At 48.5% G+C, this 21,171-nt stretch overlaps 1 protein-coding gene across 5 annotated transcripts in view; it reads right to left on the minus strand.

Moving 5' to 3' along the window:
* Positions 1 to 21,171, minus strand: part of LOC117230934 — a 229,330-nt gene that overhangs the window by 17,712 nt on the left and 190,447 nt on the right. For all 5 annotated transcript variants that reach the window (XM_033488868.1, XM_033488864.1, XM_033488865.1 and 2 more), the window contains one exon: positions 16,457 to 16,569. In XM_033488868.1, the coding sequence (XP_033344759.1) occupies positions 16,457 to 16,569 (113 nt within the window). The remainder of the gene's footprint in view (positions 1 to 16,456; positions 16,570 to 21,171) is intronic.

Genomic DNA, 21,171 nt, shown 5'->3' on the forward strand with positions numbered 1-21,171 from the left:
ATTTGCCCTTTGGGGATGTCGAAGAGCCGCGCAGGGATTCGTTCTGATGAATTTCAAACCGGAGTTCCCCGTCGTGAAACAGCTTCCACAGAAACAGATGAAACTTCCGGCGTTTCTAATCAATTCCGGTGGGCTATGGAGCGGTCAAAATCCAGTCCCTGGCTTTTGTCTTTTAGCTTCTCCCCGTTCTTTATATTTCTCCATAAATAGTGTAACGAGTTTCCATTTAAGTCTGAAATCTGTTCCATTTTCTTTAACCATTTCTTTGCTGCTTTCTCTCAACGACGCTCCATCGGCCATCTCCGAATGGATTTCATTTGGTTCTACCGGAGAAGCTTCTTCGCGATTAGTTTCCTAGGCGCTAGCAGGAAGAAGAAAGCATCGAAGCTCGAGGAAAACGTAGACGGCGCACAAGCGTGAAACAAAGAGGGTTGAAATAAAGGGATTCCGCGTTGCGTAAGGAGGTCGTGCGACGTTGAAACGCGTTTCAATGGCGATCAGCTTCTTTCTCGCCTCGATCCTCGGTCTGTTCCTTCGGAGAGCTGCGCTTCAAGCTCCAACGAATTTTCTGTCGACCGAACAGTGAATAGGTCGTTTAAGCGGAGCTTTTAACTCGAGCTAATTAACTGCCTTTTCTATGTTTCTATCTGGTTCCGACGCGTGCAGCTGGATAGCGCTTTTCGTTTCGTTCTGCCTGCTTTCAAGGCTCGCTCTTTCGCCATATTACGCGTCGCGCGTATCCAGGAACGCGTGGTTATTGCAAACTCGCACGATAATTCTCTCGTTGTCGTCTCCACGAATAGACAAAGAGATCCTCTCCGTGCAAAGACTCCGTTTATCGCTGATCGAATCAACCAGATTTGGAAATTGAGGCTGATAGGAGCAATGCAAAGGAAGAATTTTATTAGAGATGAGTCAACTTACGGTACTTTCGACACTTGCAAAAATAACAGAATATTTAGAACCAGATTTTTACGTAGAAGGGTACTCGATCATTGCTATCCGTTCGAAGGTAAGCGTACATGGTAGCTGGTAACCGGAAGCTCGAACCGGTTAAACCCGAGCTCGTGGAGCTCGGTGTAGCGACCCTCGCCGACAAGCGCATAGGATTTTGAAGTTTACTCGCCGCCGCAGTTTCTCGTAAGCTTCTCGAAACTACAAATTTTGCATATCAATGCGCATAGATACATCCAGCCCCAGCCTGTCGACTCGATAAACGACTTACCATACCCCGCCTCTCTCCACCGATATCCTTTTACCTTCCATAACCCGCAGGATTCCTCTTCCCAGTCGGTAATATCGTTGCTCCTCTGCTATTCGTGGATATACGGGGTACCGCCTACCCTTTCCGAGTTAGACTACCGTAGAACGTTTTGTACTAATGACACTCCGTCGACACTACGTCCGTAGGAAATTCAATCAAACCAGACGACCTTTCGTTCCGAGAATTACTTAAAAATCAACGTCCGTACGGTACACGTATCATCGTGCAAAAACTTAATTACACGTGTCAGATCCTTCCGTACGCAAACGATATATCAGACTTCAAAGTTTATGGTCCCTTCAGGAGAGACATAAATCCCGACGATTTATCTCTGGAGGCACGACGTACGCGTACACCGTCGTGCAAAACCAAATCCGACCCCCATGTCCAAGTTGTACAAGCAGGGATATTGTTTTGCCGCTATCGCGACGGTCGTAGAACGGTACACACGCTTATCAGGAAGGGTTACCATGGTGGAGGCATTATTTCCGTCCGGTCAAGTGACCTCCCACGCGTTGGTTATCGTCCACGAACTGATCCGGGTCCTCGGCGTCTCCGACTGCCCTCCCTGGGATCGTCCATGCATGGACGACCCTTTATGGCTACGGTGTACGTCGTGCAACGACCAGGGCCGCCGTTTTCTCCGACGATCGTAGATAACACGGGGACAAAGGTGGCATCGAGGAGAATCGCCTTCTTTCGTTTCTCGAGCTGCTCGCGTGCATAGGGGCGAAAAATGTTCGAATTCAGTGGAGGAATAGAAAATATGAAAGGGAGGCTAGTTCCGAAGCTGTTGCAAAAGTTCTCGAGGGGACGGTGGGTTCGCGATGCCATTTAATATTTAACGGCGTAACGCGCCGACACGAAAATCTCTTGCCGCTGGTACTCGAGCACCGACCAGGAAGGGCGAGCAGGGGGTGAGGAGTCGATGAAAGTCTAAAGGGGCAAGAAAGTAATCTCGAGGGCTGTATACAGAGGCGCGTAGGTGTGTACGCGCACGTGCCGCAACGTGCGGCGCCGCTTGATTGAAACACCGCGGATATTTAAATTGCGAAAGTTTACGAATAAATTTGTGTGCTAAGGTACTTCTCGTCGTGCTGCTCCTCCGCCCGAGTTTACCCTGCTTTTTTCGGATTTACCTAATGAGCTGCTGCCCGCCGCCGAACAAATACAACCGACTCGCGCCTTCCTCACCACCGTCCGGTGGAAAGCCGTTGAAAAACGTGCGGATTGTCCTTCTATCGAGTCGCTTAACGCCTGCATGTTTCCTTCGCTTTTATAGCGACTTCAAGCAAGTCCGATACGCGTCTCGCTTATTCGCAACTATAAATCTGACTCCAAAGAAAGAGCGTGAACGTTAGAGAATTAGCTCGGTAGAACAATTCTTAGAGCGGACTTAGTACCTTCTCGATTTCACCATCTTTAAAGGATCGTCCGATCTTCAAGCAATAAACGTGGTGGTTTGCGACTAAGCCGATGTGTCTAATAGGTAGGCGGTGGCAGGTGCGAGGGTCATTGAAGATGCGGAGAAGTTGGCAAACGGGAAGGCGAGCGAGAGTTTGCCGCCCAACAGGAAGAGATACTAAGGGAGCGGCGTAGCAAGGGGGTTGGTAAGTGAAATGGAGCTTGATTAACCAACCGTCTGACTATGAGGCTGTAGCTCGAGTGCGGGTCGAAACAGGACGGAGGATGGCGCCGTAATGATCTCAAAGGTACTTGGATTCGCGTGGAAGGTGTGCAGTCACGTCAAACGTCTCTGCAGTTGTAGAATGTCCCTCGAGTGGTCCCCACTTGGTATAACCAGGCACATTGTGCATTACCAGAAGATAGGCACGTAGATAAAGTGGAGACCCCTTTGACGAAAGGCATTAACGTCGTTTCAAGCATCTTCGGACAGATAAGGTTGACCAAGTGGGCTGTTGCAACTATTCTCCCATTGTTCTTTCGAATTCGAAACGATCGACTCTCCGACAGGTCTACGATACCTTTTAAAACTAAAAGAATCTACAGGCTGATCTTTGTTTAGATATTCGAGACAAGATTAACGTCGTTCTAACGAGAGAATCGAAATATCCATGATGTTCTATCGTCTACAGGGCAGGTTGGGGCGCGTGAGAGGGATGATCGACGAGCACGGTGCACGAGGTCACTGTTTGTCGTGGCTAAAAGCATCGGCAATATTATATGGATGTAGTATCGGATGTCCTGGCGTCTAGCATATACGTTTCCCGGTGTCCGATTACCGTTTACGTCCCGAAGGAGCATCATCCTCCGATTTCGAAGGATAACGCGGATCTCCTACCTCCGAACGGAGATTGCGGTCGGATGAACAGACCGTTTCCTTTTCGGCTTTCCTTTCCTCTCACCCATACTCTTCCTCTCTCGCTTATCTTTTCTCTTGATTTTGTACGGTCGATCGATGAGACACGTTTTACAAGAGAGACAGTCCAGTAACAAACAGAGAGATTTCAGTGGAATCGTGGCAATTTCAAGGCCAGTACGATCGAAGAGAGGTAAATCACGTTAGAGAACGTTACTTGGATAAATCTTTTCTCGTTCGATGCTCGCTTTAATGCTATCCCTCGCGCGATCGCCTGTTTCTTCTGGGAATTCTGACGGCACTGTTGTCAGCTCCGGCATTCTTGTCGCGGCAATATTTGACGCGCGGATGGAAATTAATAAAAATCCAGATATCGTATATCAACGAGGCTACGTCGATTTTTATCAGCGGGTGACTTCGATGGATTTTCACGAGAGCGATTCAATCTTCGTGTCTGCGTGAATATGGGTCAAGGGCCGAGCGGTTGGTTGGAAGGGAATTCGCATTTCAGGAGCATCACGTTGACGTGTTGGCAGACTTTAATCGCATCTGCAGCGTACGTTCAGCGGCCTGTCACTCGTCATGCTCGAGCCTCGAATTCGATTTGTTCGTCCCGCACCACCTCGCCCCTCCTCTTCTCTCTCGATCGGTTGCATCGGCTCTGTCCCTTCGACCAGAGAATATTTCTCTCCTCCTGCCATTCCGGTCTCCGCTGAATATTCAGAAGGCGTTCGTTCGATGGATAGCTTAGCGGCGCGATAAGAGGGAAAAAATCGGGAGAAAGAAGCCGAAAGAAAGAAGAGGAAGAGGGTATTCCGATAGGTGGAGAACGGGTATTATGGTTGGGAAGGCGAGGAAATTAGCTCTCGCCAGTTTTAATATCCGTTTTATTTTATTTCGCGCCAGGATGCTCGACCGGACCCGTTACGTTGCGTGGCTTTCTTCTCTCTTTCTCGGCTCGCAGGATGCCGATACCTCGTGAAGGTATCATCGCGAGGGATCACGAACGTAGAAGGGAGAAGCGAAATCGAAAGGGTGCAGAATTCACCAACCAATTTCCTACGTAAGGATTATTTTCCGCCACGTAGAAATTTAATTTTCGTACGCCTTGAATCTATCAATTCTACGCTAAAGCTGAATCTGTCGACGTAACTCGAGACAGCGCTCACATTGTCGATGTAAGCGGCAGAGTGGCGCTGCTTTATCCAGCTTATAGTTTAATTAGAATTTTTAATAATGCGCTGTCATGCTTCGGATCCACTTTCACGTTCATAGAATATGCACGATTCGATCTTCGTGCAGGTACTCTCAACGACGAAATGAGAGTTCCACGAATCGGACGCCACTTCGCAGTCTCCTTGTACCCGCCACTGATGTAAATTCGTGAAATTAATTTAAGTAACAAACGTCGAGGCGAGTCGGTTGTTCCCTCTTAACGTCGTTCCACTCGCTTGTATTTCTTGAGATTACTAAATAGACCGTAACCAGAGGGTAAGTTGGACGCGCCGCAACAGAGGTAAATCACCTCTAAATGATCTTCCATCTCGTTTGTTCTCGCTGGCTTGGTACCCGACGACCGGCCTAAATGACGATCTCCTTTGAACGAGGTCAGGTACGCTGCCACGGCTTCTCATTATTGCTACGTGAGGGAATAATTAAGCGACGAAGAGATTAAGAGGCTCGTCAGTATTGCCGTCCGCGCGGTCTTTAATTCGTCCGGAGGATTTCTATCTTTATGCTTTCCTGCGCGAATCGTCACCCTCTCGAGACCAACCGGAATTGCTTTGTACTCGCAAGTACCCTGGAAAACCCTGTCGTTTCCGACGCTGTTGAAACAAGTTATTAACCCAAAAAGTGAAAACAATTTCAGCCGAGAGTTATCAGCACAAGGAACTATATTAGATAGGAAAACTAGTTTGCAGCGTTGCCGTAACGATCGTGTTACTTCGGCTCGTCGGTCCCTTTCATTTTTCCAAGAGACGAGAGAAATCGAGTAAGCGGCAGCAGCATCGCGATAGCTGGAAGACGAGGAACGCTGCATTAACGAGAACTTGCGAGTGTCTTCTCGAGAAGGTTCAACTCAGTCTGAATTCGATTTTCCGTCTTATCTCGCCTCGCTGCCACGAGTAGTTAGCATAATTCTGTTTATGAAACTCCACCAATTCTCTACCGTTTTTCCTATTTCTTCCCTTTTTCCGCTTTACTCGTCGCTTCCTTCTTCGCCCTGTTTTTTCCCCCTTCCCATTATCGTGCACTGCTCGCGTGAAAAATTTTCCCTCGGCAGCGTACGAAAGACCTAGAAACGGTTTCGACGGCGTGCGCGATCGCGATCGAACGCAGTGTTTTCCACGCCGCAATCACCATCGATGAGGTGCAACTACCGATGTAATCGAATTCCATTCGAAGCAGGCGCTCGGCATTAATTCAATCAGTAACTTGCCAAAGAACTACTCCCGTCAAATTTCCATTTGTCGCGCAGTTGTGGTCGCTGTAAACGCGTGCACGCGACAAATGCCAATTTTCCGCGGACTCGTAGCCGGCAACTACCGTTAATCAACGTCCTATATATTACGAATCTAAATCGAATAAACTCGTTACTAGCTACTTGTGTAACGGGAAACATCCATGAACGCGTTCTCTATACTCTTGATGAAGCACCAGGCGGTTCATTCGTCGCTTTTACATATTGTTACAAATTGATTTTCAATCGAAATAATCGGCAAAATACAGGATAATACAAATAAACGTTCAGACGTTTCCGATCCCGGCGTTCCTTTTATGTACGTCGTCCACGGATTACTTTACGAGAGAATATCAAGAAGACGATATAGTCAGCGTGCCATGGACAATACGAGCCGACGATACGAACCATTCTTGCCTAATTGGCAGGGAAGCGAGACCTTCTCGAGGTTTGCTTCGATAACCAAAGGAATTCGGGTCTGCCGAAAGACGGTGGTCCGGCTCGCCTCTGTCTCGACGTTTCCTCCAATGGCCTCGAATTCTGCACAGGGAGTAGAGTGCAGGATCGAAATTGCCGGCGATACGCCAATAATTCGCGAAATGCAATTGCGCAGCCTTCGTGGTGGCCGGACCATCCGATACAGTTTGGTATTGGACGTACGGTGCTTGTCCGCAGCACATAGAGTCTGCGGTGCAGGCAGATCAGGACGCTCTATGGGGCTCCATCTCGGGTGCAGCGTTCCCCTGAGTGCGGTTCGCATACTCGACATAACATAACTGGCGTAACGTCGCATTAGAGCGGCCGCGCGTCGCTGCATGCACCAACTAATCGACGCCGGTGCGACCGGCTTATATTAACGCGCGCTCAGATCCTGTCTCTGTATTAACACAGGGCTACACGCCATCCGAGCATGCACTCCGCGCCAGATATGCAAGCGGACGAATACCATCTACGCGCAGCTGCATCCCAACCGCGCTTCCTGGCCCGTCGACGATCGGCGCCTTCGCGGATATCCCTGGCCCCGTCTATGAATATGGATGTCCCTGTGGTACGGCCTCGAATCTGATCGAAACGCGCGCTGCGTCAATCTGAATTCCACGTTGCTCCACTTGCTGCTACTGGTACACGTACAATTTCGTTCATAAGTAATAGCACACTTGCAGAAAGTGACGTGAACCGTAGAAACGATTAAACGAATATCGAAAGGCTCAAGAGCGGTTTAGTTTGGAATTTACGCAAAGGCTGTAGAAACTTAAGTGCATCCGATGATCGTTCGTATTTATCGTGGTTCATTGACATCTGACATCTCGTACTTTTCGTTCAGTGACGTTTCGCACGTGAGAACAGAGGTTTTTTGAAGCAGCAGTCGCGGTCACGAGACGACGTAAAATAATAATCTAAAGTATCTAGGCTACATATGTACGATTCCGTGTTCCGCCACGTCATTGCCGTTGCTTTCTCGCAGGAAGAGCTCCTTTCCGCGACACTCGACGCTTTTTTCGTCGACTGTTCCGCGCGGCGGTTGACGATTTTCTTTCCCCAATTACGAGCTGTGAAAGCCGGGGACAAAAAAAAGTCACCGGGTGAACGACCGTCCGCGCGAAAGCGTCGAGTGCGCGAATGAAAACGTAACGAGCCAGCTACACACATTCAGCCGGTGAATGGAGTGTGTGGAAACGGCTCCGCCGCAAGAGTCACAGGTGCGCGGAATAAACAAGCGAAAGAGAGGACGGAGGTTACAATTTCGGCTGCAACGGGCAGCAACCGTCGAAAACGGGGCTCGCACCGTGGAAATCCGCGCGGCATTTATGCACGTACAGCCTCGCTGGCCCTTGCAAATGAGCCAGAACAGGCCGACAGAGAGAGAGACAGAGAGAGACAAGGGATCGAAAAGCAGAGAGACGACCTCCTGCGCGAAGGGGTCGGAGCTGGTGGAGAAACGGCTGTCTAGCATTCAATGCCGATGTATGCGAGGAGACAATGACGATGACGTAATTATAGCTAGTTAGGGTAATATTCCAGACTGCGAAGCTGCAATGGAATGGGATTAGAACGATGGTAGTCCGGCGTGTTTCCTCCGCTGCTCCAGGGATTCTCACTCTCCTTCGCTATTCGCGGACCCATTGTCCTCGTTGTTTACGTCGATTAATGCGTTAAAAGCGTATTCCATTGATGGCATCATCGTTGGTGTTTAAACGTTACGCGTAGGTACTTCTTAGAGGAGTGCAAGATTATGGATTTTTAACCGTGGTAATTTGCGATCCTTGAAGCGTATTCGATCACAGATATGAGAAACCCTGACTGTTCTCTCGAACGTTGCGTTCGCGAGCATATCACTGCTAGAATGGAATTATGTCTACTCGCTTAACCAATGGAGGAATCCGACCGTAGGCCAGGGCTACAGTTACAAAGGGAACGGAGGAAGTGCTCGATGCACCACAGCTCGAACAGCTGCTATAAGGTGCATCGTTTCAGGAACAGAATCCGTTCATAACGCGGGCCACGGTTACCTCTCAACACTACCTTCCGTGAATTGGCTCTCCACCATCCAATCTAATCGAATTATCCGTGCATCGTTCAAAGCCTCTGTTTCTCGTCGACAAAGTGGAGCGTAATAGACTTTCGATTCGGGCAATATGAAGATGGATCGCAGACAAGAAGAGGGGAAGAAACGATGGAAGAGAGAGAGAGAGAGAGAGGACCTCATCAGAGGCGATTACACCGCGAACAGCTCGCGTCTAGAAACTGACAAGCCATTCAGGGATCGTAACCTTCCACGGTACCCGGTTGAATCGACGTCACCCACACGTACAGAGAGAAATCCGGCGGGTGTCTCCGACGTCTGGCACGACGCGCTCATCCTCGAGGGCGACACTTTCGCCGCGTTGAATGCTGCCTCTCCTGACGGCCTGTCATCACCAATTATAACCCATTCAGGGCTGGCACGGGTTAAATTACCCATGGACTACCGTTTCCCCCTCACGGGTATCCGCCGCTCTGCATATACAGAAACAACGAGCATGATTCACTGTTCCCTGAACGAGGCATCGTCCAAGTCGAGGAAGGCCCGGTCGAAATTATCGAGTGATGTACGCGTTCCGTGCAGCTACGCGTGTATGCACCGGACTTGGCCGCGTTTCGTACCTTCGTGTACGTCCGTGTAATGGCCCCGCAGAACGCTCACAATGGGCCCTTGATTACGCGCAATATCGGAGACGCGTACCAAAACAAACGCAAGTGAAAAACCGGGGGAAGCGTAGAGAAAACACGAGCGGCGGCAGAGACAACAAGCTTCAAAGCGCGACCCAAAGTAGTGGAACGGCAACTAATTCCCGGGTAAACAGAAGAAAAAACGTCTGAATCGGCGGTGGGTGACGAGGATTTTTGTCTTCGCTTAATTACCAGCCGGTGTTCCATGGAACGACGAGCGAGGTTTCCCGGCAACTCGAATAGCGACGCCTCTCATTTAGCAGGATCTTTGTTAAGCGGTGCTGTTATGAGTAAATCGTCCATCCCTTTAAGTACGTCCTTCTCGATTTCCTCGCTTTCAATTAGCTCGATGTTCCATTTTAATTTACTCTGAATGCCCTCGGGTACCATCGAGGAGAAAGATTTTCGAGACGTGACGCAGAATCAGCAAAACGCGTCACGACGATTTACACCGCGAACGCGTACGTTTCCCAGAAGATTTAATTCTTGCCAGCCGGGTCCCTTTAACAACGAGTCTTGCGACGTTCGCCCCGTTTCTTACACCGGCTGCGTTCCCCGGTAATATCCGTAAGTGCATCCCGCGATTTTCTTGCACGTGCACTTCTTACCAATGTCTCTGGCTCGCAACAGAAGCCAGCTCCGTGTCCTTCTGCCTCTGCGATCGAGAGGGATGAAACGCGAGAGAGAAAAGCGGAAAGGACTGCACGTTTCCAAGACACCCGAGGCACAACGTTAACAAGCAACGACGCCATCGTCGGCCATCGACGACAGCGAAGACGAGTAAGTGCACGGCGAATGCAGCGGCCAACTAGACCGAGTCGGTTCAGACACCGGCCACTCTACATAATTGCTGACTGTTGTATAGTGTGTGCGTGCTGCATCCCCTCTGCGACTTGGCATCAGCCCCTACAGCGTCCCTGGGGGCAAGCGTATTTTTTTCCTCACATGGGACATTCGTACGGTCGCAGCGACGCAACGTTTGGATTTAGGCGAAAAACAGGCACAGAAAAAAAGGGGATGTTTCGCGACCCAAATAGCTAGAAACTAGCCAGCGCAAAACAATCTTTCAAGCAAAAGAGGCATAGATTTCGTTAGGGGATTTTAATAAATTTGCTATAGTATCGTTACTCGCTTTTTCGATATGGTTCGCGAGAGAATTCCGGCGAGAACGAGCGCGGTACGTCCCGATGGAGCGAGTAATCGGATTTCCCCGAAATAAACGCGCGCGCCACCGAAAACGGGAATGGAAAGGGATTCGGTAACCGCTTGTTTGCCATGCGAAATAACCGGGGCTTGTTTGTCAGGCATCGTGTACAAGCCGAAACTGTGACGACACCGGCGGGGGTTGGGTGCAGTGGGTCGCAAGAACATCCGAGAGAAGGAAGAGAAGAGTTTCTCGCCTCGTCGGAGAAACGAACTGTACAGAGATGGCAGGAGAAAGCGAAGTGCTCATGCAATGCAGATCGTTAAAGCGTACCGGCGCGCGTTGCGCCGGTGACCCGAATGTGGCTTACGGAGACAAAGCGAGGGCCAAGAAGGTGTAGCAAGATAGAGGAAAAAGAAAGAGGAAATAGAGGAAAGAGTAGCGAGTAGCCCCCGTCCGTTTCCTCGTTCTCGCGATTCCCTGTTTCTCGTTTACATCGTCTCTCGAATCTGTGCCGTGGCAAGTGGAACGTAAGTAATGCTACCCTCCCACCGCGCAACTGAGAAATATCGTTGAACCGACCGTCCCCTGGACTGTCTTTTTCTGCCCCTTTTTCTCCATTCCGTCGGCTTCCAGCATCGCGTTCGTCGCCACTGGCTCGCGCGACAATTCGACCTCGGAACAACCCTCCGATGTTTATCGTTATTACCACGGGTGCAATTTCTGCCCGGCCAATCGAAGATTCGAATTAACGAGTATGCACGCCGTGAGGAAGCGGGTTTCGTTTCGCCGAAAAGCTTTTTCCTGCCTAGCGAACGACCCTCTGAAATCCTATTTTCCTCTAACGATCCGATTTGGCGAAGAAAACGAACATTAGCCATTGACTGGAAAGGTACGGTGATAGGATTACAGTCGTCTGATTCAAAGCCTCGTCGAAGATCATAACTCGAATCCCATTGGAATCGATTATCATCGATTTACAAAGAAGTCGTTGGAGGAAAGTAACATCGAAAGGCAGCTGAAAAAAAGTTCCATGGGACTCGTATCAGGCAGTTCGATCCGATTTTAAGTGTCGGATCACCCCTTAACGGCTATATAGGGGTGTGTTTTTTTCCTCAGACGGCCGCCCTTTGGCGCGAGGTTTCACCAGGATTTCGCAGCGAGCATTGAACGCAACGGCGCGTTTACGCGAAATGGAGGTGTTACGAGTAGAGTTCTGTCTAGACGTAGTTTCGTTCCATAAGGGATAGTTACCGCAGAAAAGGTGCGCAAAGGCGGCCGATAGTCGGCTGCTCGGGCGAAACACTGAAAAATATAGGTTAGATTAGGCGAAGAGGTATTGCCAGGAACCTCGTAGCATCGGGAGACTGCCGGTTAAATAAAGACTACGGGATCTCTTCTCCACCCCCTAATTCCCCTTCCCTCGTTCGCTGGGTTCGATGCGACGGAGGCATTTCTTTCAGATTTTAAAGCTTGCCACGCCGTTTCTCTTCCAAGGCTGGGATAAGGAAAATAAACGAGGGAAAGAGGGACTATTCCGTGGCCGCGGGTATCGATATCCTCGAGCGGTCGTCCCCGGAATGCGCTTCCGCGTGAGACGAGACCGATACAGCGGTCGGGACTAGGGGTTGGATCGGTCAACGACATCGGAATAAAAATTATGGCGCGGCCTTGCGTCGGTTACGTAACGCGCTCGTTTCTTCCATCATTGGTACATTTATGTCGCGTGTACAACAACATTTTTATTATTGCGAAATTTCCATCAGCTGCGATTCATCGAGATATTTATCGCCAGAGGAAATGGAAACGAACTCGTCGTGTCTAGATAGAAGCCATTTTTGGATTGTCAGTGGAAGATTTGAATAGGGAGAGATTTTTGTGCATTCGAATACCAACGTTGTTTTAGTTTGTTAGATTCAAAGGTAAACGAACGAACAAAATATTATCGCCGTTGTTTCTAATCGTCAACCGGAGTTACATTTGAACTTTTTATAATAACACCGGTCGATAGAAATAGACGAACGTGCTCTTTAGGGCAGTCATTATAACGAGTCATTATAGCGAGTCATACAGTCAAATAGCGAGCGTAGAGTTGAACAATAGCATTGAACGAGCGACGATTACGATCTTATCTCTGTACTTGTACAGTGATTTTAATATACACTGACTATTATAATTGTATCACTCGTCTCTTTATTAAACCAACCAACACGTTTAACATCCACCTCAGGATTAACGACAAAAATATGTTCCATTATTACCAGGAAAAGGATATTCGACTTCGGACACGTTTCGTCCTTTGCTATCAGCCTCTGTCCAATTGTCGCTATAAATAATACCGACTACTACTGTCTTCGATCCACTGCAAGCTACAACACCATCGAATAATTGCCTCTGCAATAACTCAGCCGACGCTGATCGACTGATATCGTGGCTCGGTTACATCACTTACAATTTGTCGCGGCGAGCGATTGGAATAGGTTGGATGGTTAAAAGCGGGAGAAAATCGGTTCTCGACGAATCGTCCGGTTCGCGTGGCCGTTTAAAACAACGGCGTCGAATTATCGCGAATCGGCCGAACGACTGCGACGACGCATCGGGTCAGGCAGGAAATAGCATAGCGGCGTAGAGAAAGAGCGACGACGACTACGACGACAGCGAGGACGGAACGAACGTTCATGGGACGAAGAAGGGAGAACGCGGAGATGGGAGTGAACACGGCTCTGATTAGCATACAAACTACGCGTGGTCGTGTTGGTTCTCCGCGTTTGCCTGCAACACGAACAAGCCGAGAGCGTTCCGCTCTCCCGTCCCTGCGCTTCTTACGCTCCTATACTCGTGCACCGGCTATCTAAGATCGTGATTAAAAAGACACGCGCGATTTCGATCAAGGAAACGGTGACCTACTGCGTGGAAAAGTAGGCGAGTTTTACTTTCACGCTGCAGGGAAGAAAAGGCAATGCAATCTTGTGTTTACAGGTTTATGGACACAGGTTGTCATTACTTTTACTACAATACGTCCATACATGGTAAAAGGTCAAGTACGGACAGGGATGCTTTTTATAACGTCGCGCGCCCAATAGAGGTAATGCGAAAAAAAGACAGTCTGTAGTTTATCGATGTTAGGGTTAAAGTTATTTAGTACAATCGCTAGAGTGTCTTTTATAAATTTTGTATAAATCTATTCTTGCGTTACGTACATTTACGTACGTTTGGAACGATTAAGAAACTCCAATGAATTTTTATCGTTTACATATTCGGTAGAAACGAGATGAATAATATACGTTAACTCTGGAGACACCAGGTAGATTAGCAAGGTTTATTACACGAGGAAATGCACGTGTCGTTCGGCGCGTTGGGTGAGCTGAAATGCTGCGAGGCGACAGAACACGCCGTTTGCCGTCAAGTAGAGGAGAAGAAGCTGCTCCAAGCACAATGTAGAGGAAGATACCACCCACAAAGTCCGGCAACTCGACGCCGAGAGTCGGCGAGTCGCGGAGCGGTAACACTCGAGATACCACGCTTGTGGGCTACGATAATGGCCGGCTATTACGATAAATTGAAAAAACGGGGTACAACAGAGACGCGGTTGTGCAAACAGACGTTGCTTTCGAATGGCGTGGAAACAAATTATCCACGTGGACGTCCGGTTGATCGAGCGCGAAAACCTTGTGGAATAAAAAGCTGCATCGCTGTACCTACATCGCCGAGTAAGGCCGGGGACACACGAGCGTTGAAACGGCGCGACGTTCGTCGCGTGACGTTCGTTGTAGAAATATACTGTCCTACGATGCAGCCCACACGCCAGGAACGTACGTCACTTCGATGTACGACGATATACACATTTACACAATGGACGTCGTTTCAACGCTCGTGCGAGCCCGGTTTAAAACGCAATGGTTCGTCTTGCTCGTAACAAATGATACACTCGCGAGAATTCAGAAACATTTGACGCGTGAAGAATCTCTTGACTTCTGGAGAAGAGAGGAAAAGGGGAGAATAGGAGCACACATATCAGAACTATCAGCAGAGATATCACAGAGAGCTAACGATAACGAATGTGCGTTACGATAACCGCGCGAATAGCGAAGCACACAGGGCCGGCATTGTCACGACCGGTGGACCTTCGAGAGGTTCGTGTCGATAAAAATACAACACGCCACCGGTGAATCCTGAATGCGGGCCTCTGTCCGATCCAAAATCGTCTTGGCCCGCTGCCGATCTCCCGGCCAGAGTTCATCGATCGTGGCATCATCGCCCGCCGCGTCTTTTTACCGGCGACTCTCCTGGTGCACGCGAAATTAGTCGTCGTACCTCTTTGCCAAGCAACTCATTTCGTTCCGGCTTTTTCATCGATCGATACCTCGACTGATTTTATTTTCAATCGTGGGAATGTCTCGAAAACACGCGGAACAAATAAACACCAAGCGTATCTAATTCGAAGGCTTCGGTATGGAATTGGAACGTCTTGAAACTTCCAAAGTTCTCCTCTGTTGTCTGAGATAGGGAAAATGTGACGTATTATATTTTTACCTATGATTTTGAAATATAAGAGTTTGTAATAAAAGCAGGATCGCCCGGGAAGGTTAAAATAAGAAACGCTAGACCTAAACAAAATTTCGCGCTTTATTCCTGAAAATTGCTTTCTTACGCGCCGCTGCGAGAGAACGTCCCAATCCCTGCGAGCATTTTTTCCCAGTCGTATTTCATATTTTACTACGTCGAGCGGACGACTTGCCGCATAAAGCAACGAGAGACAATGTCCGAATGGAGGTAAAGTGGGGCCTGTAAATCTCGCAGCCGCGTTTCTGCGGTGAATGCATATTTCTTCCCTGTACGAGGCTCGATAGTCGCGCGGATCTGCGGCCAACTTGCTTACGCGGGCACAAAAGCGAGGGAGTTCTGTACAGCCGCCGCACCGTGTCGGAAATTATCAGTGTAACGTTGTTCTCTCGTTACCGGCGCGTAACACTGTCTCGACGCACGCCATTCCTTCAATGCCCTATTTCTGGCTAATTTCGGACTCCCTGAAGTGCGCTTTACCTTCTTTGGCACTTTGTCCGCGTCGTCGAGGAAAGGCTTCTTTGTAATCCGACTTTCTCAACATTGTTGCAATTCTAAGATGATTCTTGTCAACAAATATGGTATGGTGTACTTTATCACACGTACCTCGAGTATATTAAAAAATCGCATTCTGTCGTTGCTGACATATGTCGGACGACTTAAGCTGTTCTTACAGTTGCTGTTAAAATTAATCGACTATCGTATTTATTGTCGCATTTACACGTATTAATTAGATTAAATCTGATTTAGTAGCAGTTTCGTATGAAGATTAAACGTAAAGGCAGATAAAAAAAATTAATGTTTCGTTGTAAAATAAAAGTAGGTACATTTGCGAAAGTATTTGCGAAAAGTATATTTTTTCGTAACCGCTGTAGTTGCAACACGATTAAGCAATTCTAACGATGGTAACGAGCTATGGTTCGATAATTCAACGCTCACTGGAATGGCAATTAGCTCCGCTTCCTGCATACATTTTAGATTCTTTTTACTATGCATTCGCGAAGCCTATCTGATTAGCTGTTGGCAAATTTTCTATGACAAACGAGACAAACGACAGGGAGCCTGGAGTAGGTTTGGCAGATTGCTCGTAAACGAAGCAACGATGTCATTTACACGCGAAGGCAGTGAAGCGAAATGACCTATTTTTGGCTAATTTAATGGTCACTCGAATGTCAATGACGCGTTCCTCCTTTTTTTTTTTGTGCCATCTACCAGACGTTTTCTTGTCCCTCCTTCACCTTCTGAATGGCCACTCGAACCCTTGAAATATGGTTACAACCCGAACGACCTCGAACCTCGAACACGTTACGATGCCCAGCCGGAATGAAACCTAGTCTTTATTACTATGGAGTCACAAGCTCCTCCATGACGCGACCCTGAAGAGTTTCACGCCGTCAAACATAGCGCTTTGTTATTTTCTATCCTGTCGTACGTCGTTCTATACCGTCATCGGAATTACTTGTAAACTCGTAGAATTTTAGAATTTGTACTCACTTCCAGAAAACGACGGACATGATCGCTGCCGTCAGGAGCACCGCCACCGCGCAAGTGATGATCAGGGCAGTGCTTTGTAGCGACGGATTCGTGTGGTAGGATGCATCGATCATCTGGAAACAAAACAGATCGTTCGTTAGGTAAATCGTGCGATTTATGATTGTCCCGGTATTAATTTATTTCGTAATGAATATTTACGATCTTCGTTCACTGTATTTTAGGATATGTTAGGATAGGGAAAAGTGTAGAGCGAATACGAATAATAGCGGTGAAATATTCGTGCCATTAGAAGCATCTTAAAAGCGTGTACCAGCTCTGAAAGCTGTACAACATCCACCGAACCCTTTCAACGAATCATTGATATCGCTAAAAGTTATAGGAACTTCGTTGATAGTAACTTTAGTGATATTGATTTATGCCCTCGCTTTCAACAAGATTGTACGCGAACACAGCTTTTTTCGAAGTTGCATTCACTTTCGGCTGGATACGATATTTCGAAGGGTTATTGGATGCTTTTAAATGGTCGTTCAGATCATTGGCCTCGATGGATTTTTTAATGAGCGTTCAAATTATTAAAAAGCCATCTCTGCAATAGAACTGCAAATAACTATTTCTCGCTACCGATCGATCAACAGGACGTCGTTAGCGTTTCCTCGACAAAGATAGCAACTCGGCCAGTTACGAAACCGGCGTGTAATCACGACACGGTCGAAAGCCGTATGACGAAATACCGTTTCTCGTACTATGCGGATGCGGTAATAGCGGAAAAGGCGTATTAGCAGCCGTGAAACCGGATTTATTCTTCAAACGTTGCACCATTGTTTTTCTCTGTCAAACGCTAGACACGCGAATAGCGACAGTCGAATCAACGAGAAAATCTAGCGCGCGAGAATCCAGCTCGGAAAACACGAGATTCGCGTGTAACGTCGTCTAACATTCTCCGCGAGAGATGCGCCTAGACGAGGGCGGCCCTTGGAAAACACACGCGACACGTGCCTGGTTTACGCGAAGAGGAGGCAGAGAGCAGGGCGTCGGCTGGCGGCGTTTTACGCGCAGCTCCGATGAAAAGGGAAAGTGATTTTTGTTGGAATTTCCATGGCGGTGGGTCAGATTTCCGGTGCCATTCTATCGGCTTTCTTCGTCGGTTCGTGGCCATTGTCGCGAGATCCGCGCGAATCGATCGATGCGTATTGTGAGTACGAGACTCATTGACCTGGAGGTGCGAGACGCGTGGCTGGAGAGGGATGCTGGATAAATGGAAAGAACGACCAGTCGCTTTGGGACTGTGGATTTAATGCGTATCGATAAGCTACCCCTGCTATGGCCCCCCGCCCGCTCGGTATTATACTCGAATCGCGCATGTTTCGGGGGTTGGCGACGCGCCAGCGATGCGCTCGATCGTCAGACGATCGCGGGCGAAACGATGTCCTCTTGCGAATCTTTGCAATTGGAAAAATCTATTTCCCTTCTTAAAATCGTTCCAAGAAATTCAAGAGACTCGGAAGCAGTGCGGAGCAAACGGGTCGTTCCATTTTGTTTTCCATATACATAGGAGCCCGGGAACAGTGGCGATTCGATGTACATCGATAAGTAGACTGCCTCGCCGAGAGTGGGAGTATACGCGCGATGGAATATTGTGCTACGTGTTGTTTGGCAGCGGTCCAAGAGAAGCAGCATTTATCAAAGGTTTCGTTGATGAGTGTATGTGTGAGAGTCTCGATAGGATCGCGGTTTGCCCGTGCGCGCGAGCATGTAAGTTGCTCTTTGTCGAGAATCACCCCATCCCTTCCACGCACTTAGAAGCGACTCGACTACGCGATTCTCTTCCTTCTCGCGGTGGCTCATCGCTCATCATTACGGAGATATTAATGGCGTGAGCTAATGGATTCAGCCGAGAGCTTAGCAGCCGGCTAGAGAATTCCCTACACCCGGTCTCCACCACTCTGCGTCGCGTTTTTCCTCACGCAGAGGAAATAAAGCCAACGGAGATGATGTATCGTCTGACTCAGAACGTGATTTCCTCCCGAGATTTCGGGACGCGCCTCCCTTTCCAGACATTGTCCGTCGAATGCTCGTGTTTTACGCTACGACGTCGAAACGGTACCAAGGGTTCGTACGTCCAGGGACGATAAGAGGAGAAAAGCGAAGGTGGCCAGGCGTTTCCTCCCTCCTCGCGATCGACTCACTTTTATCGGAACCTGACGCAGAATCCGCAGGCAGGCGACGTCCTGTTCGATAAAACCGTAAGACTGCGAACCGTCAGACAGAACGAAGGGCCTGCCTCTCTTTTCCTCTTTCTAACCAGAAAACGGGAAACTTGTGGATCGTGAAAAAGATACGAAATAGAATTTCTGTTAACAGATACCAGCGCGCAGCCGCCAAGTTTTCCAGGTCCATGCGATCGGCATACGCGCGTCTCCGCAATATTCGATAAACCCGTGCATCTTTCGTACGACCAGAATACGGTGATAGAAAGTGTTTCACAACCGATCGTCCACGATCTTTCATTCTGTGCAACTACGTGCAAGCCATAGGGAAGAAACAGTAGAACAAGGGCTATATCAAGTTGGAAGCTGGACGTCCAATTAGTACGGAAAAATGCGACAAGTAATTACGAGCTTCTGAGAACTAAGAGGAAAAGAGTAATCAAACCGCGGACAAAGGCTACACATAGCGTTGTTAGGCTCGGGGTGGAACGTAAGCCGCTGTCAGGCTGTTACGATACCCTCCCCGCAGGGAAACCATACGTTTCCTCCGCGCTGTACACGCTACTTACGATTGCTCTGATTCAGCATCGCCCGGTACAGAAACCCGTAACCCGACTCCAGATCCAATTAATGGAATCCTAGAGCATAGTGGAGCGCGTGTCCCTACGAAATGCAATAACGACCTTGCGTTTCCAATGGAATCGTATCGCGGGGGGCTGGGAACGCGTCTCGGTTGTCGAACTCGGAAGCAGGGCTAAGGGTGACTGGTCCCCGATGATTTCATCTCGGACTAGACTTCTTGCGAAAGTGAGTCACCAGAGTTCTCATCGATAGCCGATAATGTCGATTAATTTCGGTTTAGCTACTTACTATCGTTTGGAAGAAAGAGCAGGACAGATCTGTAACAGGAACAGGACTGTTCCCCTGGACGAGACTTTTGGAAATCTGCGTCTACTCGGCGGTCGAATGGTAAACTCGCTAATCTCCGACATAATCTACTTAAACAACTACTCGGGAGAAGGGTCGCTTCGTCGAATTATACTTCAGGAAATCAAGGCTCTCAGACGGTTCTTGGGTTTAGGCCCGAAAGTTTGCTATCGGATTAACTCCAAGAAATCTCTCGCCGCGGTTTGCAACGCTGTGTGATAGGCTGCACAAACGATAGCAAAGCAGAACATAGCATCACCATTGGGAAACATAACGTTAAGATTTCTCACGTTCTCCAGTCGATCTAGAACACGCGTTAGATCCAGATTTCCCAAAGTTTCGCAATGTTTATGAAAGGAGGAACTGATTAGTTCGCGCTAACTGTACAAGAAGTAAACGTAACAGCATCGATCGATCGATTAGAGAATTCCATCATACACACACCGCGATAGACTGACTACGATATAGTTCCATCTTCGTTTATGGACTCCTCTAGCTCTGTGTTCTCGACTTGCTATCGTAGATTTCAACTATCATGCACCTCGACGTCGTCCGTTTCCTCTATCCTCTTCCGAGTCCCTTGAAATTCCTCGTAAATGCGCGAGACGTTTCGGTGCCTTGTGAACAGACAGCAGCGCCTTATCTACGAACCTATCCTGCCAGTTGAGGAATGCGCCGCGATGATGAGAACGTGACAGAGAGTTACAAACTTGCTGCGTTTACTTGGCCGAATATCGTTCATGGTGACTCTAAGAGCGCTTTGTATGCGTTTCGTTCAGAGGATAAAGCGTGTTTTACGAGTTCTTCGTGGCACTCGTAACTTTCAATGATAATATTTACGCCGAGGCTTTGAAGAATTTACGATTAGAACGAGCAAAGCGTGTTTCGTTGTACGTAGACGCTGAAGAATTCAACGCGTGCACGCACATGTAATTCGCAGATATCGCGGATCAGCGTTGACTGTGATACGGAACGTAGTTTCAAATTAACAGGTAGCACAGCGTGCGAGATGGACATCGAAAATGTCGCAAGCAGATAGCGAAGCAATTAAGCGAACGCTTCCATTTCAACGGCGAAAATTACTTGGAGATTCTTGGAAGTCGGCATATGCCCTGAGCGGGACACGTTCATCCTGCTTTATGACTACCAGTTTATGATGTCCTTCGTCGTCGAGCAGTAAATGCGGTCGTACAACGACGAGAGCACGTTATTACTCGGTACGCTTAATTTGCATTGCGACACACGGACGTTGCATCGCGTTGTCGACCGTGGGCCTCGTTGTTTTACGCACGGATTCGTCGTTTCCCACGGATCGAACGCGAAATTTAGATCGAGCAACGGAAACCGGTTGCACGATCGTTTCTCCGACGAACTGCAATGTTTGGCGAACGAGTATAGAGGTCCCACGATAGAAATTAAAAGGTCCGCATACATAACCATTAGACGTGCCTGTTGCAGATTGCCCTCCGGTCGGATCTGCTCGGAAGCTATCAGAGCGACGAACGTATATACGCGAGACGATCAACGCTGGAAATCAAAGCGAGGAGGTATCGTTCGGTCTCGAGAGCGTCGCAGGTAGAG

The sequence above is a fragment of the Bombus vosnesenskii genome, unplaced genomic scaffold, assembly GCF_011952255.1.
Source record: "Bombus vosnesenskii isolate JDL3184/JDL3185 unplaced genomic scaffold, Bvos_JDL3184-5_v1.1 scf7180000013270, whole genome shotgun sequence".
Lineage (NCBI taxonomy): Eukaryota > Metazoa > Arthropoda > Insecta > Hymenoptera > Apidae > Bombus > Bombus vosnesenskii.